The sequence below is a fragment of the Pediculus humanus genome, genomic scaffold (assembly GCF_000006295.1).
Source record: "Pediculus humanus corporis 1103172107488 genomic scaffold, whole genome shotgun sequence".
NCBI classification, from domain to species: domain Eukaryota; kingdom Metazoa; phylum Arthropoda; class Insecta; order Psocodea; family Pediculidae; genus Pediculus; species Pediculus humanus.
In genome coordinates, this window is record NW_002987105.1 from 504706 (window position 1) to 520280 (window position 15575).

At 24.7% G+C, this 15575-nt stretch overlaps 2 protein-coding genes across 3 annotated transcripts; one reads left to right on the top strand and one right to left on the bottom strand.

Moving 5' to 3' along the window:
• Nucleotides 1-210: 210 nt before the first annotated feature.
• Phum_PHUM146740 (structural constituent of cuticle, putative) lies at nucleotides 211-2675 on the top strand (the record flags this gene model as incomplete). Its single annotated transcript, XM_002424652.1, has 3 exons — nucleotides 211-481; nucleotides 569-678; nucleotides 2472-2675. The coding sequence occupies 3 exons, from the start codon at nucleotides 211-213 to the stop codon at nucleotides 2673-2675; spliced, it is 585 nt and encodes a 194-aa protein (XP_002424697.1).
• A 257-nt stretch (nucleotides 2676-2932) lies between these two features.
• On the bottom strand, nucleotides 2933-10531 carry Phum_PHUM146750 (ATP-dependent RNA helicase, putative; the record flags this gene model as incomplete). 2 transcript variants are annotated; one of them, XM_002424653.1, is made up of 10 exons in its annotated part: nucleotides 2933-3059; nucleotides 3156-3309; nucleotides 3397-3702; nucleotides 3829-4106; nucleotides 4179-4476; nucleotides 4589-4705; nucleotides 4777-5132; nucleotides 5211-5341; nucleotides 8611-8831; nucleotides 10522-10531. In XM_002424653.1, the coding sequence occupies 10 exons, from the start codon at nucleotides 10529-10531 to the stop codon at nucleotides 2933-2935; spliced, it is 1998 nt and encodes a 665-aa protein (XP_002424698.1). The 2 variants fall into 2 exon arrangements, with proteins under 2 accessions (XP_002424698.1, XP_002424699.1); XM_002424654.1 differs by lacking the exon at nucleotides 10522-10531 and adding an exon at nucleotides 10156-10180 and having other exon boundaries at nucleotides 4179-4485.
• Between the last annotated feature and the right edge of the window lie 5044 nt (nucleotides 10532-15575).

A 15575-nucleotide genomic window follows, 5' to 3' on the forward strand; every position in this document is an offset into this window, starting at 1 on the left:
CATTGAACTTTGATGCACATGCGTTATTATCGCATTGACCTTTTCATTGATAAAAAAATCCTTCGATTTTATAAAAGTTCAAGACGATCGAAAGATCGAGAAAAATAACACACTTTGTTAATAATAAAAATAATAATAATAATAATAATAATAATAATAATAATAATAACAATAATAAATGTTTGTTTACAGATTGTCATATTAAGTCTCATGATTATGGCAGTTTCCGTAGAAGGTAAAACATATTATAGAAAAAAATCACATAGAGAAACATCCGGCGACGCGAGAAACGAACAATATTATCAAATATCAAGACCGAAATACAGATTAAAAACCGTTAATCGTTACGTACCGGAAACGACCGTTCAAAGGCCGATTTACGTTCGACCCATTAAAAATAAAAATCCTTTACCCAATAATAAAAATGTTGCCGATTCCGTCGGTAGCGAAAATATTTTAACGCCGACAAAATTTGCATACAGTTCGTAAAAAATCATTTTTAAATTTATAAAAATTAATTATTCATTTTGTCGCAAATTTACAAAGTTTCATTTAATTTTTTTCACAGGTAAATATCAAAATTATCCTCATAATCCGTACATATTTGCAAATGTTGTCGCAACATCGACAAAATCAAACGTTCCTAACACCGTACAAAGAATTCCCGTCGATTCTCAGGTAAGTTTTTTTTTATTTTTTTTTGTTTTCCTCTTTAAAACCGGAAACGCATTAACTCATAACCTATAATATCGATTGAATGCCTAAATAAAATCACGATAAAAAAGAAAACCGCAGAGGTAAAAAGAGAGAGAAAAGTAATAAAGAAAAAAAAAAAAAGTTTTCCGAATAATAATAATAATAATGATAATAATAAAATCGTCATTTATTTGTTAAGAATAAAACAAATAAGAAATAGTAAAGAAATTTTATAAGAGATTAATGGAATTTTAAAAAAGTCAAACAAACAAACAAACAAACAAACACTTTTTAACCGACCGAATTTCGCGTTCGCATTAAGTAAATAACTAATAGTTTTCTTATGTAAATTTTTCCCATTATTAAACGATAAAAAACTTTTTCCTTTTGGGGTTTTTTATTTTTTTTTGGCGGTAAATCTTTTTGAAAAACAAACAAACAAAAATTTTCTACATATCTAATCTCTTTATATTTTCTTCTAATCGAATCAATCGATTATCGAAAAAAAAATCGATCGATTTTTCTTTCCAAGTTAAACGATTTTATAAATAAATAAAAAATTATTATTATTAATTTTTTTTTTTTCGGTCTGTTTTGGAAAGGGTGACGATTTAAATTTTCTCTTTACTTAAAATAAATTTTTTTTCCTTACGCATCTCCTTCTCCCCTCCCTGTTCCTCCTCCTCCTCCTGCTCCTCCCCCCGGTTTATTGAGCAACGTGAAAAAAAAAAACAAGTTTTTTACTTTTCTTTAACGAAAAAAAAAAAAAAATTACTATCCATAAATATCCGGTAAAAATAATAATAATAATAATAATAAAACTTGAAAGACATGTGTGAAAGTGGCAGTGATGGTAATAATAATAATAATAATAAAAATAACGGTTTTAGTCGTGGTGATAAGTTAAGTTAACCTAACGACAAACGATCGTAAACTTTTTGATTTTATTTTATTTTAAATAATCACGTCGACGTTTTGTTAGATTTTACTGTTTCTTTTTTTTTTTTTTTTTTTTAAAAAAAAAGTTAAACTATATTGTTTTGAAACAATAACGCGCGAATAATTATTTTATAGAAATTTCTAGAACAATAAAAAACTTTTTTTTTTTTTTTTTTAAATAATATTAAAACTCTACGAAATTTGCAAAAATTTATTTTTTCCTGGTAATAAATAATACGTGTAATATACGCACAAAAAAAAAACTATTTCATTGTTTTCGTGCATGTTTTTCCGCAGTTACTTTTTTTTTTTAAAAATCTTATCATTCCGTTTCCTTATTTCCTTCCTTTCCCCCTCCTCCTGTACCCCCCTTATATCATTCTTAACCTAATGTGCATTTTAACGAAAATTTTTGATTTTGCAAAAAAGAAAAAAAAAAAAGAAAGAAATTTCAAAAGTGAAACTGAAAATTTTCCCTTTTTTTCTTCTCCTTTTTCTTCTTCTTCATATCCGATAATAATTAAAGAATAATAATAATAATAATAAATTACCTATTGTTTTTAAATAATAATAATAATTTTTTAACCGATAGACCGTGAAAAATGGGATTATTATTATTTTCTTAAAGGGGGAGAAAATAATTATTTTTTTTAATTGATGATGACTTAATTTTATTAATGAATGAAACTTTTTTTTTTTTTTTACCGGATAAGATAATAATAAATAGTGATAATAACAATAACGAAAAAACGATTCGAAATTTGAAAAATTTTTAAATAGAATTAAATAAAAAAAAAAATTTTTATTATCACTTTCAAGGTGAAATATATTTACAGGAAGAAAGTAATACAAAATACAAATACGGATACAGAGTTAGCGACCCTCGTACGAGAGCAGAATTTGGACATTCAGAAATTAACGACGGACTCTTTGCCAAAGGGGAATACCACGTTTTACTACCTGATGGGAGGCTTCAAAACGTTAAATATCGAGCGGGACCATCCGGATACAATGCGGTCATAAGTTACGATCATCAATAAAACCAAAAAAAAAAAAAAACAAAAAGAAAAAAAGAAGAGAAAAAAAAGAAAAACAACTTACGTCATCAAATTTTCCATCATTCTTCCTCTTCATTCGTACCTGAAAAACCAAAATACAAACAAAATAATTCATATAAACTAATTCAAACTATTTAAAAACTAATTAATTAATTTTTTCACGTAATAATAATAATAATAATAATAATTTTTTTTATAATAAAAAAAAAAATTTAATAAGATGATTTTTACCTTCTTATTTAATAGTCGCGATCGACTTTTTTCTCGTAGTAATGTGGCGCCAATTCTTCCAACCATTCGGGCTCGATGACGGTTATGTTTTTCATGTATGCTTTATTCGTGTGAACAACGTCGCAGTACAAAACCCTTTTAGGGGGGGGAGGAAAAAAAAAAAAAAAATTAATTTCATTCATCGCGGAATCGATTTAAGAAATTTTTAGTTATTTATATCGTCTCACGTACCAAGACGGTTGTTCCAGCGTGTATAAAACGGAACTCGGATGAATGCTGAGCTCTTGATCGCCTCTAACCGATTTGTAAACTCCGGAATAATGTAAATAAGCGGCGTTTTGAAATAGACCGGAAGTAATTGCTTTTCGTACTAGTACGTCATCCTCTGGAATCAAATAAAAAAACCGTCCGGTTTAAATTTTTTTTCGATGATTTTTCTTTTTTTTGTTTCATATTGTTTCAAACGACTAACCTGCAGCCGATTCGAATTTAAAATCTTTTCCCAACAATTTCGTCACTTGATTTTGTATTTCTGCGACTCTAAGCAAACCTTTGTAATTTAAAAAATATTTCATGCACCAATCTCTACTTTTTCCATTTTCTTCGAAAGCTTCGTATGCGTTCAACAATGTTATCAAATCCCCTTCGGTCGCTTGAAATTTTCTATGTTCTATTCTCGCCCTAATGGACGCCGATCCGCTATTCGGTTTCACAAATATTGTTTCGACTTGAATGCACGATAATATTGTTAATATTTCTTTTGAACAGTGAAATTGATCTGAAGTGGATGAAGAGTTTTTTTTTTTTTTCTTTTAAATTCTCGAAAAATAATAATTACAAAGATGGGAAAATTTCTCATCGAAAGATAATAAATATTTTGCAAATGTGTCATCAATAATTTTACCTGAAGCAAGAAGCATTTTCGAATAAAAAGGATGTATCGGAATTTCAGCCATTTTAACACCTAAAGGATCGGTAAGTTCACCGTTTTCGTCGATGGCGTTAAGTGCAAAAAGGAGTTGTAAGGCTACCGTGAGATTTTTAGCAGGAGGAGGGGAAGGAAAATCGAATCGTAAAACGTTATGTATGTAAAGTGCTTTTAATTGCAAAATGGCTTGCGAAAGATCAGTTCTTTGCATTTCGCACGGTGTCGCTTTGGTAAGTTTTTCAAAATCGCTTTCCCTGTAAATAAAAAATAAAAAAGTAAAAAGTACTGTACTGGACCACCACCACTACTAATCAAAGAAAAAGAACCTGTAAAGTCTGTAAGCTTTTCCTCTGCAGTTTCTACCGGCTCTTCCAGCTCTTTGATTTGCCGACGCTTGGGAAATGGGAACAATGGATAACGAATCGATACCAGTTTCCGGTTTGAACCATCTTATTTTAACAAAACCGCTGTCGATGACGTAAACAATTCCAGGAATTGTTACGGAAGTTTCGGCAATATTTGTTGAAATTATTACTTTGCGTTGGTATTGTTTGGCCGGACGAAAGACTTTCAACTGATCACCGTAAGGCAACGATCCGTGCATCGGCAAAACATGTAAGCACACTACCAAAACTATTTATTGCCGCAAAAAAAGAAAAAAAAACAAATTTTAAACGACGATCAACTCACATCCGTCTTTTCCGCGGCTGTCCTTCATGTTCTCTGAGAAGATTACTCGCTCTTTCGATTTCTTCTTGACCTGTCAAAAAGGCAAGAATGTCTCCACGAAATTCCCTATCGTGTATTTTAAGAACGGTGTCGACGACGCCTTGAACATAATCGGGAATCGGTTCTGTAAATCGAACCAAACATAAATAAACAAAATTTCTTTATGTTCGAATACTAATATTAATAAATATTAACCTTCTAAATAAAATATGTCTACGGAATAAGAGCTTCCGGGAACGCTTAGTATGACCGACGTATCATTTTCTTTATTTTTCGTTTTATTAAAATTAAAAAAAAATTGCAATTCATCCGCATCGACCGTGGCAGAAGACACGATCAATCTCAACGACTTATTTTTACGTAAAATTTTTTTCATCAAACCCATTATAATATCGGTGAATAAAGTTCTTTCGTGAACTTCGTCCAGTATTATCACGCTGTAGTTTTTCAACAAAGGATCCGACATTATTTCCCTGATTAATATTCCTTCCGTCATAAATTTTATTTTTGTTTCTCCGACTTTACTACAGTCGTCGAACCTTATCGTGTACCTTAAAAATTAAATTTTCAAGCGTGAATAATTTTTTTTTAAAATTCTTTATTCACACAAATTTTTTGTGTGCGATTACCCAACGAGTTGACCCAAAGGACATCCTCTTTCTTCTGATACCCTTGCGGCCAAAGTAGTTGCTGCTATTCTTCTTGGTTCTGTAACTCCTATAATTTGCCCTTCTTCCGTCCATCCTGCTTCGTACAGGTACTAAATAAAAATAAAAAAAGTACAAATTTAAAAATGGCGTATTAAAGAATTAAAAAAAAAAATTAACTTGGCAACCTGAATTTTAAATATTGCTAATATTAATTTTTTTTTTTTTTAAATACTAATTGTTACACTTTTTTTTTTGTTCAAACAGGTAAAACAAGTGTTTAAAAAATTAATTCATAATAATTTAAAACGTCAGAATAATATTAAACCAAGGTAACTCTATAAATAAACGTATCAAATCGATCATCTTTCACTTGTAACAAAAAAATCGCAAGCTTCCTTTTTCAATTGTTTATTAATTATAATAAGGTTAAAAAAAAAAATTAAAAATATTAATTTTTTTAAATAATACAATCGATTTATTTATAACAATAAAATAATAAAAAATTATCAAATTTAACATACTTTATAATTTTTTTTTTTAAACAAAAAAATAATCAGTCTATTTAATGGAAAATTTATAACTTTTTATTAAATAAATTCATAAAATACTTTTGACAATAATTTTTTTTTTTTTATAAAACAAAACAAGTGTAAATTATTAAATATTTTTTTTAAAAAAATAATTTCAAAAGCCAACAACAAACAACCAACAACATTTTAACAGAATCAACAATAAAATATCGTAATTTAATATAAAAATCTACATTGAAAATTATCACGTATATATATTTTACCAAAAATTTTTCAAAACCACAAAATTAAAAAATAAAAAAATCACCAATAAATTAATTATATCCAGAAACGTTACATTTAAAATTTCAAAAATAAAAAAAATAAAAGATTCCATTTAAATATTATGGATAATATGTATGTAAAATATCAATAGCGCGCAAAACATCCGGTTGAAATTACATTATTATTATTATTTTTTCATTCGATAATTAACGCACGCACGCACGCACATTTACACATCACATAATTATCAAAAAAAAAAAGAAAAAAATAACATGAGTAACAATTAAAATTATTATTGATATCATAAATTAAACCGCAATAAATTAAATTCAAAAAAAAAAAAAAAAACAGGAATGATAACAATTAAATATAACAAAATATTAATATATAATAATACATAATAAAAATAATAACAAAAAAGGAACAATAAAAATATTTTAATAAATTGTTTATTTGGTTTTATTAAAAGCGTATTCGGGTAATATTCGTATACGTTAATGACTAAGTAGAAAAAATAATTTTCTAACTAAGCAGTCTATTTCGATTTATTTAAATTTTTTTTAAAAAGGTTCGCAGGCACATCGTTTTTATTGCCATTTTATCAAGTTTTACAAATTTTATCCTCGGAAATCCATCGAGGATTGATATCGATAATCGTAACTTTTCTCCAAAAAAAAAAAAAAAATTTAAAAAGTTTTCGTTTCGTTAAATGGAAGTATTGTTTTGATAGAACAAAATCGTAAAACTCGACATGAATTCCTTGAGTAATAATATGTGGATTTCCGTGAAACAAATAAGGGACAGTAACAGAGCAAAACCCACGAGTTTGATGATTTTGAAAAATTCCAAAACTTTATTGTAAACAATCGCGACGAGTATCAAATGGAGGTACGAATGAACGTTGCATAATCTCCAAAGGAAAGCTATGAATAAAAAATAATTAGATCTGAAAACTTCAACTTCTTTCCCTTGAACGAAAGGCGAAGCATCGCGTTTTTCCAACAAATTCTGATACACGGCTATGTAACGATTCCAAGCAGCCGAAGAGAGTACGAGTTGTCCGACGATGCATCCCAAAGTTAGCCATAATCTTTTCTTGTACATTTTTACTTTATACGAATCTGCAAAATCCAACTTGCTTCCGGAACTCGATTGCAAGGGTAGATATTCCCATCTCGAAACATTTTTATGTTTCTTTAAAAACGTCAACAATCCGATCGTTAGAAAAAATATGCCTAAGAAATCGCAGATTCCATCCACAATGTAACCCATCGAACCGACAACGGAACGTTCTCCGTGTAAGTTTTCACGTGTTCTTGCCACGTGTCCATCTAAACCGTCTAAAAACGTTCTAATTTCAAATATGACGGCTCCGATTCTTCTCGTTTTCAAAGAGTGACTCGCTACGCATTTTCCGGCGATTGCAGCCACGAAAACATGGCTCGCGCTAATCATATTCGGCGTTATGAAAGACATGGAACTCACGTTAAATATTGAATCGAACATTTTAACCAACGGACTGATTATAAACAAATTCACGTGGTCCAATAAAACTCCCTTGACCGTTACGTATTTGATTGGTGAATATTCACTGTAATAATCCATTATTTCCGTGTTGTTTTCCATTCGAAAGGGATAATTTTGAATTCGAAAATACAAAATCACATCCATAAAAATCAAATAAGTCAAGACACACGTAAATACAATGTTAAAAAAATAAAATCCTCTTAAATTATGACTAGAATTTTCCATGTTTTAGTTATTTTTATCTTTTGCTTATACGTAACCAAATAAATCTAATAAGATAAATGATAACTATAACACTGGCACACGTGGCAGACAAAAAAAATGCTCGGAAGTAAAATATTTAAATATCATTGGAGAGCTTGTATTTGTATTTATTATTCCAACTATCCCAAAAAACCAGTTTCAATTTTTCTTTCTTTACTTTCTGTATATATATATGTATATATATATCGGGGGTGAAAAACTGAAAACAAAAGTAATTAAAAAAAAAAAATTATCCAAATGTTTGAGCACTTGTAAAATAATAATAATTATATTACTTTTGCCTCATTTTAAACCGTTTGTTTTTAAATTGAAACCAGTTTAATAATATTTAATGATTATTTTAATATAGTTTAAATACAATTATATAATAACTCTGCGTAAAAAAATTGAATTGAAAAAACATGGAAATGATACAAATAATATTGGTTTGTACATAAGTTTAAAATAAAATTGGTTCTTTATCGTCTTCCATTTAAAATGACACACAAAATTTATAAAACATTTATTTTTAATTAAATTTAATAAATTTTCTAAAGCTTTCCTTTGAATTATAATTCACTAATTTTTTTTTATAATTAACACTGCTTAGTTACATGTGAAAAAGATTTCACGATAGGAGTCACATTAAAAATTAATTGAATCGAATTCAAATCCGAAAAAAAAATTAAAACTTAATAAAATAGACCTGTTATATCTGTAACAATTGCACTCATAATAATTTTAATAAAAGCAATATTTTAAATGGTTGTAAAACGATTTTTCATGTTTGAAAAAGAAAATTGTTATAAACCTACCTGAGGTAGTTGAGTACTTTTTCCACACCCTGTTTCTCCGACTAAAACTAAAACTTGATATTTTTCTAATAAATATAATATATGATTTCTAACATTAAATATTGGAAGTCTTTGTTTTTGCTCCTCATAAGGTAACAATACATGTGGATTGTAAACAAATGTTGTCGAAGAATTAGGATCTAAATCGATTGTGTCCTCTTGAAAGCTATTGTAACTATCTCCTAAAACGAATAAACATAAATCATGTTAAAAATTTATTATTATTTTATGCTGAAATATATGTATATATTTATGTTATTAAAACAATAAGTTTTTTGTTTATTTACATATTTACATAGATTTATTAAAAATTTTATTTTCAACTTGTTAAATGAATTTTCACCTCACCTGGTTTTTTAAATTTAATTTTCGAAGTTGATGGATACATAATTAAATAAATTTAAAAATTTTTTCATTTATAATAAATTGAAAAAAAATATTTCTAAGTCACATGTACATAACACATATAATAAAAACGGTTTTAACAAAAACAAAAAGTTTTTAAAGTAACTTTAAAGAAAAATACTATATTTAAGTAAATATTACTTAAGTTTTGAAAGGCAATCAAATAAGATTTGTAAATTATTTTAAATTTTTTTTAAATAAAATAACTGGAGTAAAAAATTGAAAGAAATAAAAATAAACAATTTAAATATTTGATTGTATAAAGATTTGATTACAAGCTAATAATCAATATTCACAAACAGTATTTAATAAAGAACTAAATTAATATATGTATAAACACTAAACACAAATTTAAAAAAAAAATTTTTAAATATTTACACAGCGTTACTTTAGAAAATATGGCCGGCATGATGAAATTAAAATTATTTTTTAATTTCACTACGTGTTAGTAAAAAAAATTTAATAATTACGATTAGGTGTTTAATGTGAGAGAAACAAAATTTAAAACTTAGTGAAAAGGTAATAAAATTAAAATAATAGATAAAAAAATTTAAATATAAATATTAAAACATAACCCTTACCGAACACGTATGGTTTACACTAGCCTTTTGTACATAATATTAACTGACAGTTTAAAATATTTAAGTTGGCAAAACTGTTTTATAAACGATCAAATTTTCATACTCGACAAAGCCGAATCTAATAATTGATGAAAAAATTTTTATTTTAAACGTATATTCTATTATTTTTTTAGAAAATTTATAAAGTAAATTTAAAAAATATTCGAGATGTTTAAAAAAAAAAAATTTCTTTTATTTATCACCTGTAGGAAATAAATTTATCAAATTTTATTTAAATATTTCAAACTACTATTTCTCGTCTTTAATGTATTAATAATAACATAATTAAACAATTGCAGGCGTAAAGCGCGCTAAAAATTTTTTTAAAAAATTTATTTAAAAAACGTCAAATAATAATTAGTTTTTAGCCAATTATTTATTTATTTTTAATTAATATAATTATTTTAATCGTGTGTTTTTTTTAAAAAATAATATTTTCTATCCTAATTATCGGAGAGAAGAAAAAAATATACGATTTTACTTGAGTATAACCCTATAATATACATTTGGCAAAATAAATAAGGTAAAAAAACATAAAAACACCTTGAAAATTATTCCAAAAGGTAATTTATATATATTTATATGTATATATTTATTTTTTTAAATTTAAATGATCCCCAGAGCGCTTGATATTAGATAAAAAAATAAAAAAAATTAGTAACAAATATTCATACGAATTATTCAAGGATTCATATAATAAATATGCACTGAATATTAATTATTCGTTTACAATCAAGGTACCTCGAGAAACTGTCTTTTTTGTTTACCTTCTGGCCATATGACCTTTTCATAAAAACCTTGACCTTCCTTTAGGGATGGTTAAATTTTTCATAATAACATTTCACACCAGTGTGCATTTATGAAATAATTTAAATGAACCAATCAATATTTGATTACAAAATTTCTTTTCTCTCTCTCTCACTCTCTTCTTACACTGCCGTTAACGATTATTATGATTATTATTATTATTATTTTTATCATAAGAATTAAATAAGAGAGGATTTAATGCAAATCATTATTATCATTATTATTATTATCAATTTCGTTCATCGTAATCGATAATAATTATTTTAAGATTTATGAATGCACGAATCAAAATAAAAAAAAAATACGATTGCATTATTATTATTATTTTTTGACACGTTTTAATTATGTGAATCGATAAACGAATGAATTCGAACGAAAATATAAATAAATAAATAAATAAATATTTTGTTTATTATTGATTATAAAATGATAATAATATTTATTATATAATGATGATAAAATAAAAAAACATAAACCATTACCGACAGATTTTTATTATCATTGTTATTATTATTATTACTATTATTCATTATTAATAATATGAAAAAATAAAATTTTATACAAAAAGTATTTTTCTTTTAAAATAATTTATTACTCGTAATAAAAATAATAAAAAGGTTTTATTTAATAAATAAATAAATAATTTAATTTTTCCTATTTTTCAATCTCTCATTTTTTTTTTTTTCAAATTAAATCGACTGCTCCTAATTTATTTATTTATTTATTTTTTCGTAAAGTTATTATTGATGATGATGATAATTTTATTTATTTATTTATTTATTTGAGTATTTTTTTTAAAAGAAATTTAAATATTTTTAAAATGGTACCAATTAATTAGAAAGCTGACAAGAAATTTTTTTTTTTTTCAACTTGTTTAATGAGTAATTAATTTTACGTTTTGAATTATTATTATTATTATTATTTTTATTTTTATAAACTTGCTTTCGACGGATACATAATTATTAATTAAACGTTTTTTTTCTTAATCAAAACCTTGACTGTAAAAATATAATAATAATAATTATCGACATAATAAATAAATTAATTAGATTGATAATCACATGCAACGAACACGATTGCATACAAAATTTTTATTTATTTTTTTCCCCTTCCTTTTTTTTCGTTTTCTTCCCCTTCCTCCCCCCTCCTCCCTCCCGAATCAAATCCTCTTATCAGACAAGATGATAATAATTTTAAATAAAATAAAAATAAATGGAATTTACGTGTAATTTTTTTTTTTTTTTTTATACGACACGTTTAACATTTTTAATTATTAGATATTTATAATATAAGTACACCTTAGTTTTTTATGTTTACCTTATACACATACATATTCTTTTTATAATAAAAATATTATAAAGAAAATTAATTAATTGAAAATTTTTCCATTTATACGGAGGATTATACGTGTCGTCGTAATAAATATTATTTATTATATTTTATACTTCTGTAGTATATTATAAATAAATAAAAATATATAGTATAGTCATTAATACATTTTATTTTATTCATACGATTTTAATACATATATATATATATATATATATATATATATATATATATATATATATATATATATATATATATAAATAATAAATAAATAAATACATACGTAATCGTGAAAAATTAAGTTTGAAATAAAAAATTATGCACGAACGATCGTAAAATATTATTTATATTATTATTATTATTATTATCAATAACGACTTTTTTATTTTAATAAATGTGAACGTTATAAATATTTCTACGGTCGTAATTATAAACCTCCCACAAACGATTGTACACCTTAAATAATAATAATAATAATTCGAAGGATTTAAATGTAAAAAAAAAAAAAAATTTTTTTTTTTCTTTTTCTTTTCGCGGGCGTTTGATACAACATAATAATAATAATAATAAATTTATTTTATTTTTTTATTTCATTTTAAATTGTTTATAATAATAAATAAATTAAAAAATAAATAATAATAATAATGCTGGAATTTTTATAATAACATTAGGGAGCAATAACGATAATCATTCCTTTTTTTTTCTTTTTTTATTACCGACTTTGAATTTTGCAAACGCGTGTGTGACGTCACATCCTCGTCATTTCCTTTTTAAAACGATGTAAATGGCGGGAAAAATTATTTAAATTTTTATATGAATAAAAATAATAACACGAAATCTAATTATTATCACGGATAAGCGACGAGTAAGAAAAAGTCGGGTAGTAATAATAATAATATTAAACGAAGCAAGGACGATGGAAAAAAAGAAGGTCGCAATTTATTCTAGAACTGATTTCTATCAATTAATATGATTACGAAAGACTTACTCTCGGTATAATTATCATTATGGATGATTATAAACTTCATTAAATTTAAGCAATAATAATAATAATAATAATAATAATAATAATAATAACATCATTAAACGTTTGAATAAAATGCTAAATAAATTTTGATTGAAATAAGGCTAATTAAAACGTTTTTTTTATTAATAATAATAAAATGGCGACACGAATAAATAATTTATTTATTTATTTATTTTTTCTCCTTAATTGATTACGATGAATTAATTAATTATTAAATAAATAAATAAATAAATAATTCAAACGTTCAAAAATTTATTTTTTTATTAAAAAAAAAGTAATAAAAATAAATTTTTTTCCCTTTCGAACGAAGGTAAAACAACAAACGCCGGAAAATAATTATTTCGTTTATTAAAAAAAAAAATTTTTTTACACGTCTGCCTAAGTAATAATAATTTTTCTTATTACGGTAATATTACCTTTAATATTTAAAAATAAAATAATATCATACCTTATATGAGTAAAAATATTTTTACAGGATGATACGTCCGTGTGGTGGTATCTAAAAAAAAAAAAAATACAAAAATTTACGATCGTTACGTCACCACAAAAAAAAAAAAATTATGTTTGTTTTGAGGTTTAATGAAAGTAATTACGGAAAAAATCGTGTCAGAAGAAAAATTTTAATAAATATAAAATTTTAAATATTCGTTAAAAATAAGTGTTAAAATTTTTGATAAAATTTTCTGGAAAAATTTTATTGAAGAAAAAATGCAAAATTAATTAAATTTAATTAAAATTACGAAATAGGATTAAAATTTGTGTGTTTATTTTTTGCTGTTTTTGTTTGTTTGTTTGTTTTTTTTATTACGTAACAATCGTAAACGTTTAAAAAATGGAAAGTTGACCGGTCGTACATAATCAGGTGAGAATATTTTGACCCCGAATTAAATAATAATAAGATTGTTTTGTTTGTTTAAACTACAGTTACAATTTTAATTGTTGTTCGCAACAAACGCGAACACGGTTGTTGAATAAAAATAAAAAGATGGCAGATTATTAAATGCATAAAATTATTAATAAACCTATGACGTCATTCCGAATAAATAATTAATATTTTTGTTTTTTTAAACGTCTCCATTCACTACTCGTTAATTATTTTTATTACTTTTAATTACCACGTTAAAAAAAAATAATAAAAAAAATTATTAAAGTCAAATAATAATAATAAGTTATTTTATTTAAATATTTATCATAAAAATAAAAAAAAATCGTGGGCGTAATAAAAAATAAAAAAAAGATATTTTTTATTTTAATTTATAACCGTTTGATTCTCCTTCCACGTGCCATTTCTAGTAAAAAACATAATTGATGTTTGATAATTAATTTTAACAGAAGGATTATATTATTTGTCGCCGCCGCCGCCGCGCGAAGTTGTTGTTGCGGTTGTTGTTGTTGTTTGTTTTTATTTCTTTTTTTTTTTTTCATATGTAAATAAGCGATGACGACTTTTTTTTATTTTTTTAAAGAAAATTTGACGTTTTAATTACCTTCGACGACGCGGAAAGTAATTTTTTTTTTAACCTTTACGTGCTCTTAATTTTTTTTTTTTTTTAAATTAAATCGAATGAATTATGTTTTGAATTTGAAACTTTTCATTTATTACCGCCAAAATCGAAAAAAAAAAATTATTACTTAACATTTAATTACCGATTGTAACATTTATTAATTAATTAATAAAAAGTAATAAATTTCGTCTATAAAAAAAAATAATAACCGACGTCAAAAAAATAAAATTATTATTAAATAAATAAATGAATTTATTATTATTATTATTTGAACGATTTAATTATATTTTCACACCTTAATTTTTTTATTTAAATATTAACAAATTTTAATACGACGTAGAGTAATAAAAATTACCAGTAATAATTACACAATTTTTTTTTTTTACTGTTTTAATAATTAACCGAAACGAAAAAAAAAATTATTAACGTTGTAAAAAAAAACGATACATATAAAAAAAATGTAATTAAATTCGTGAATTTTTTTTTCGTCATTTCCATTGACTCAAAAATAAAATTTCCTTTGAAAATTACGTCAATCACGTGACGTAATTTTCATTAATCTTCACATATAGAAAAAAAAAAATCGACGAATATTATCAAAAATATAAAAATTTTCTTTAATAAATAAGAATTCGTCGTTCTTATGAAATTTTCTCCGGAAAATTTTTTTGTTTTTCCATAATTAATACAGTAGTCGGAGAGTAATTTTTCTTACCTTAAATTTTTCTAGAAAATTCGTATAAATATTTATTAATTAATAATAATTTTTTGTGATTTTTCCCGTCGAATTTTCCACCGCTGGTGGAAAGAGAATTGCTGCATATTCGTTGACATTTATTGCGCGAATAATATTCACTAATAAATGATAATAATACTTACTCGAAAACGTTTGTTTCGTAATAATTTTTTTATTTTTTTTTTCAAATAAAATAATAATAATAATGATCACATCGTGACTTTAATAAATAAATAAATCGTGAAAAAAAATAAAAATAAATAAAAATGTCGTGGATGATCATATATCGCATTTTCATTTGTCTCTCATTACAATTGTTAAGTTTTGTAATTTAATTCTTTTGATAACGTATCAAAAGCTCATCATTGGATTATTTTTTATATGCACCACCCCCGCCATCACCACCACTACCACCACCGGTTACATTGTTTAGCATCGGTGAAAAAAAAATAAAATTAAGCGAACGTGAATAATAAAGAGAAAAAAAAAATTTTTTT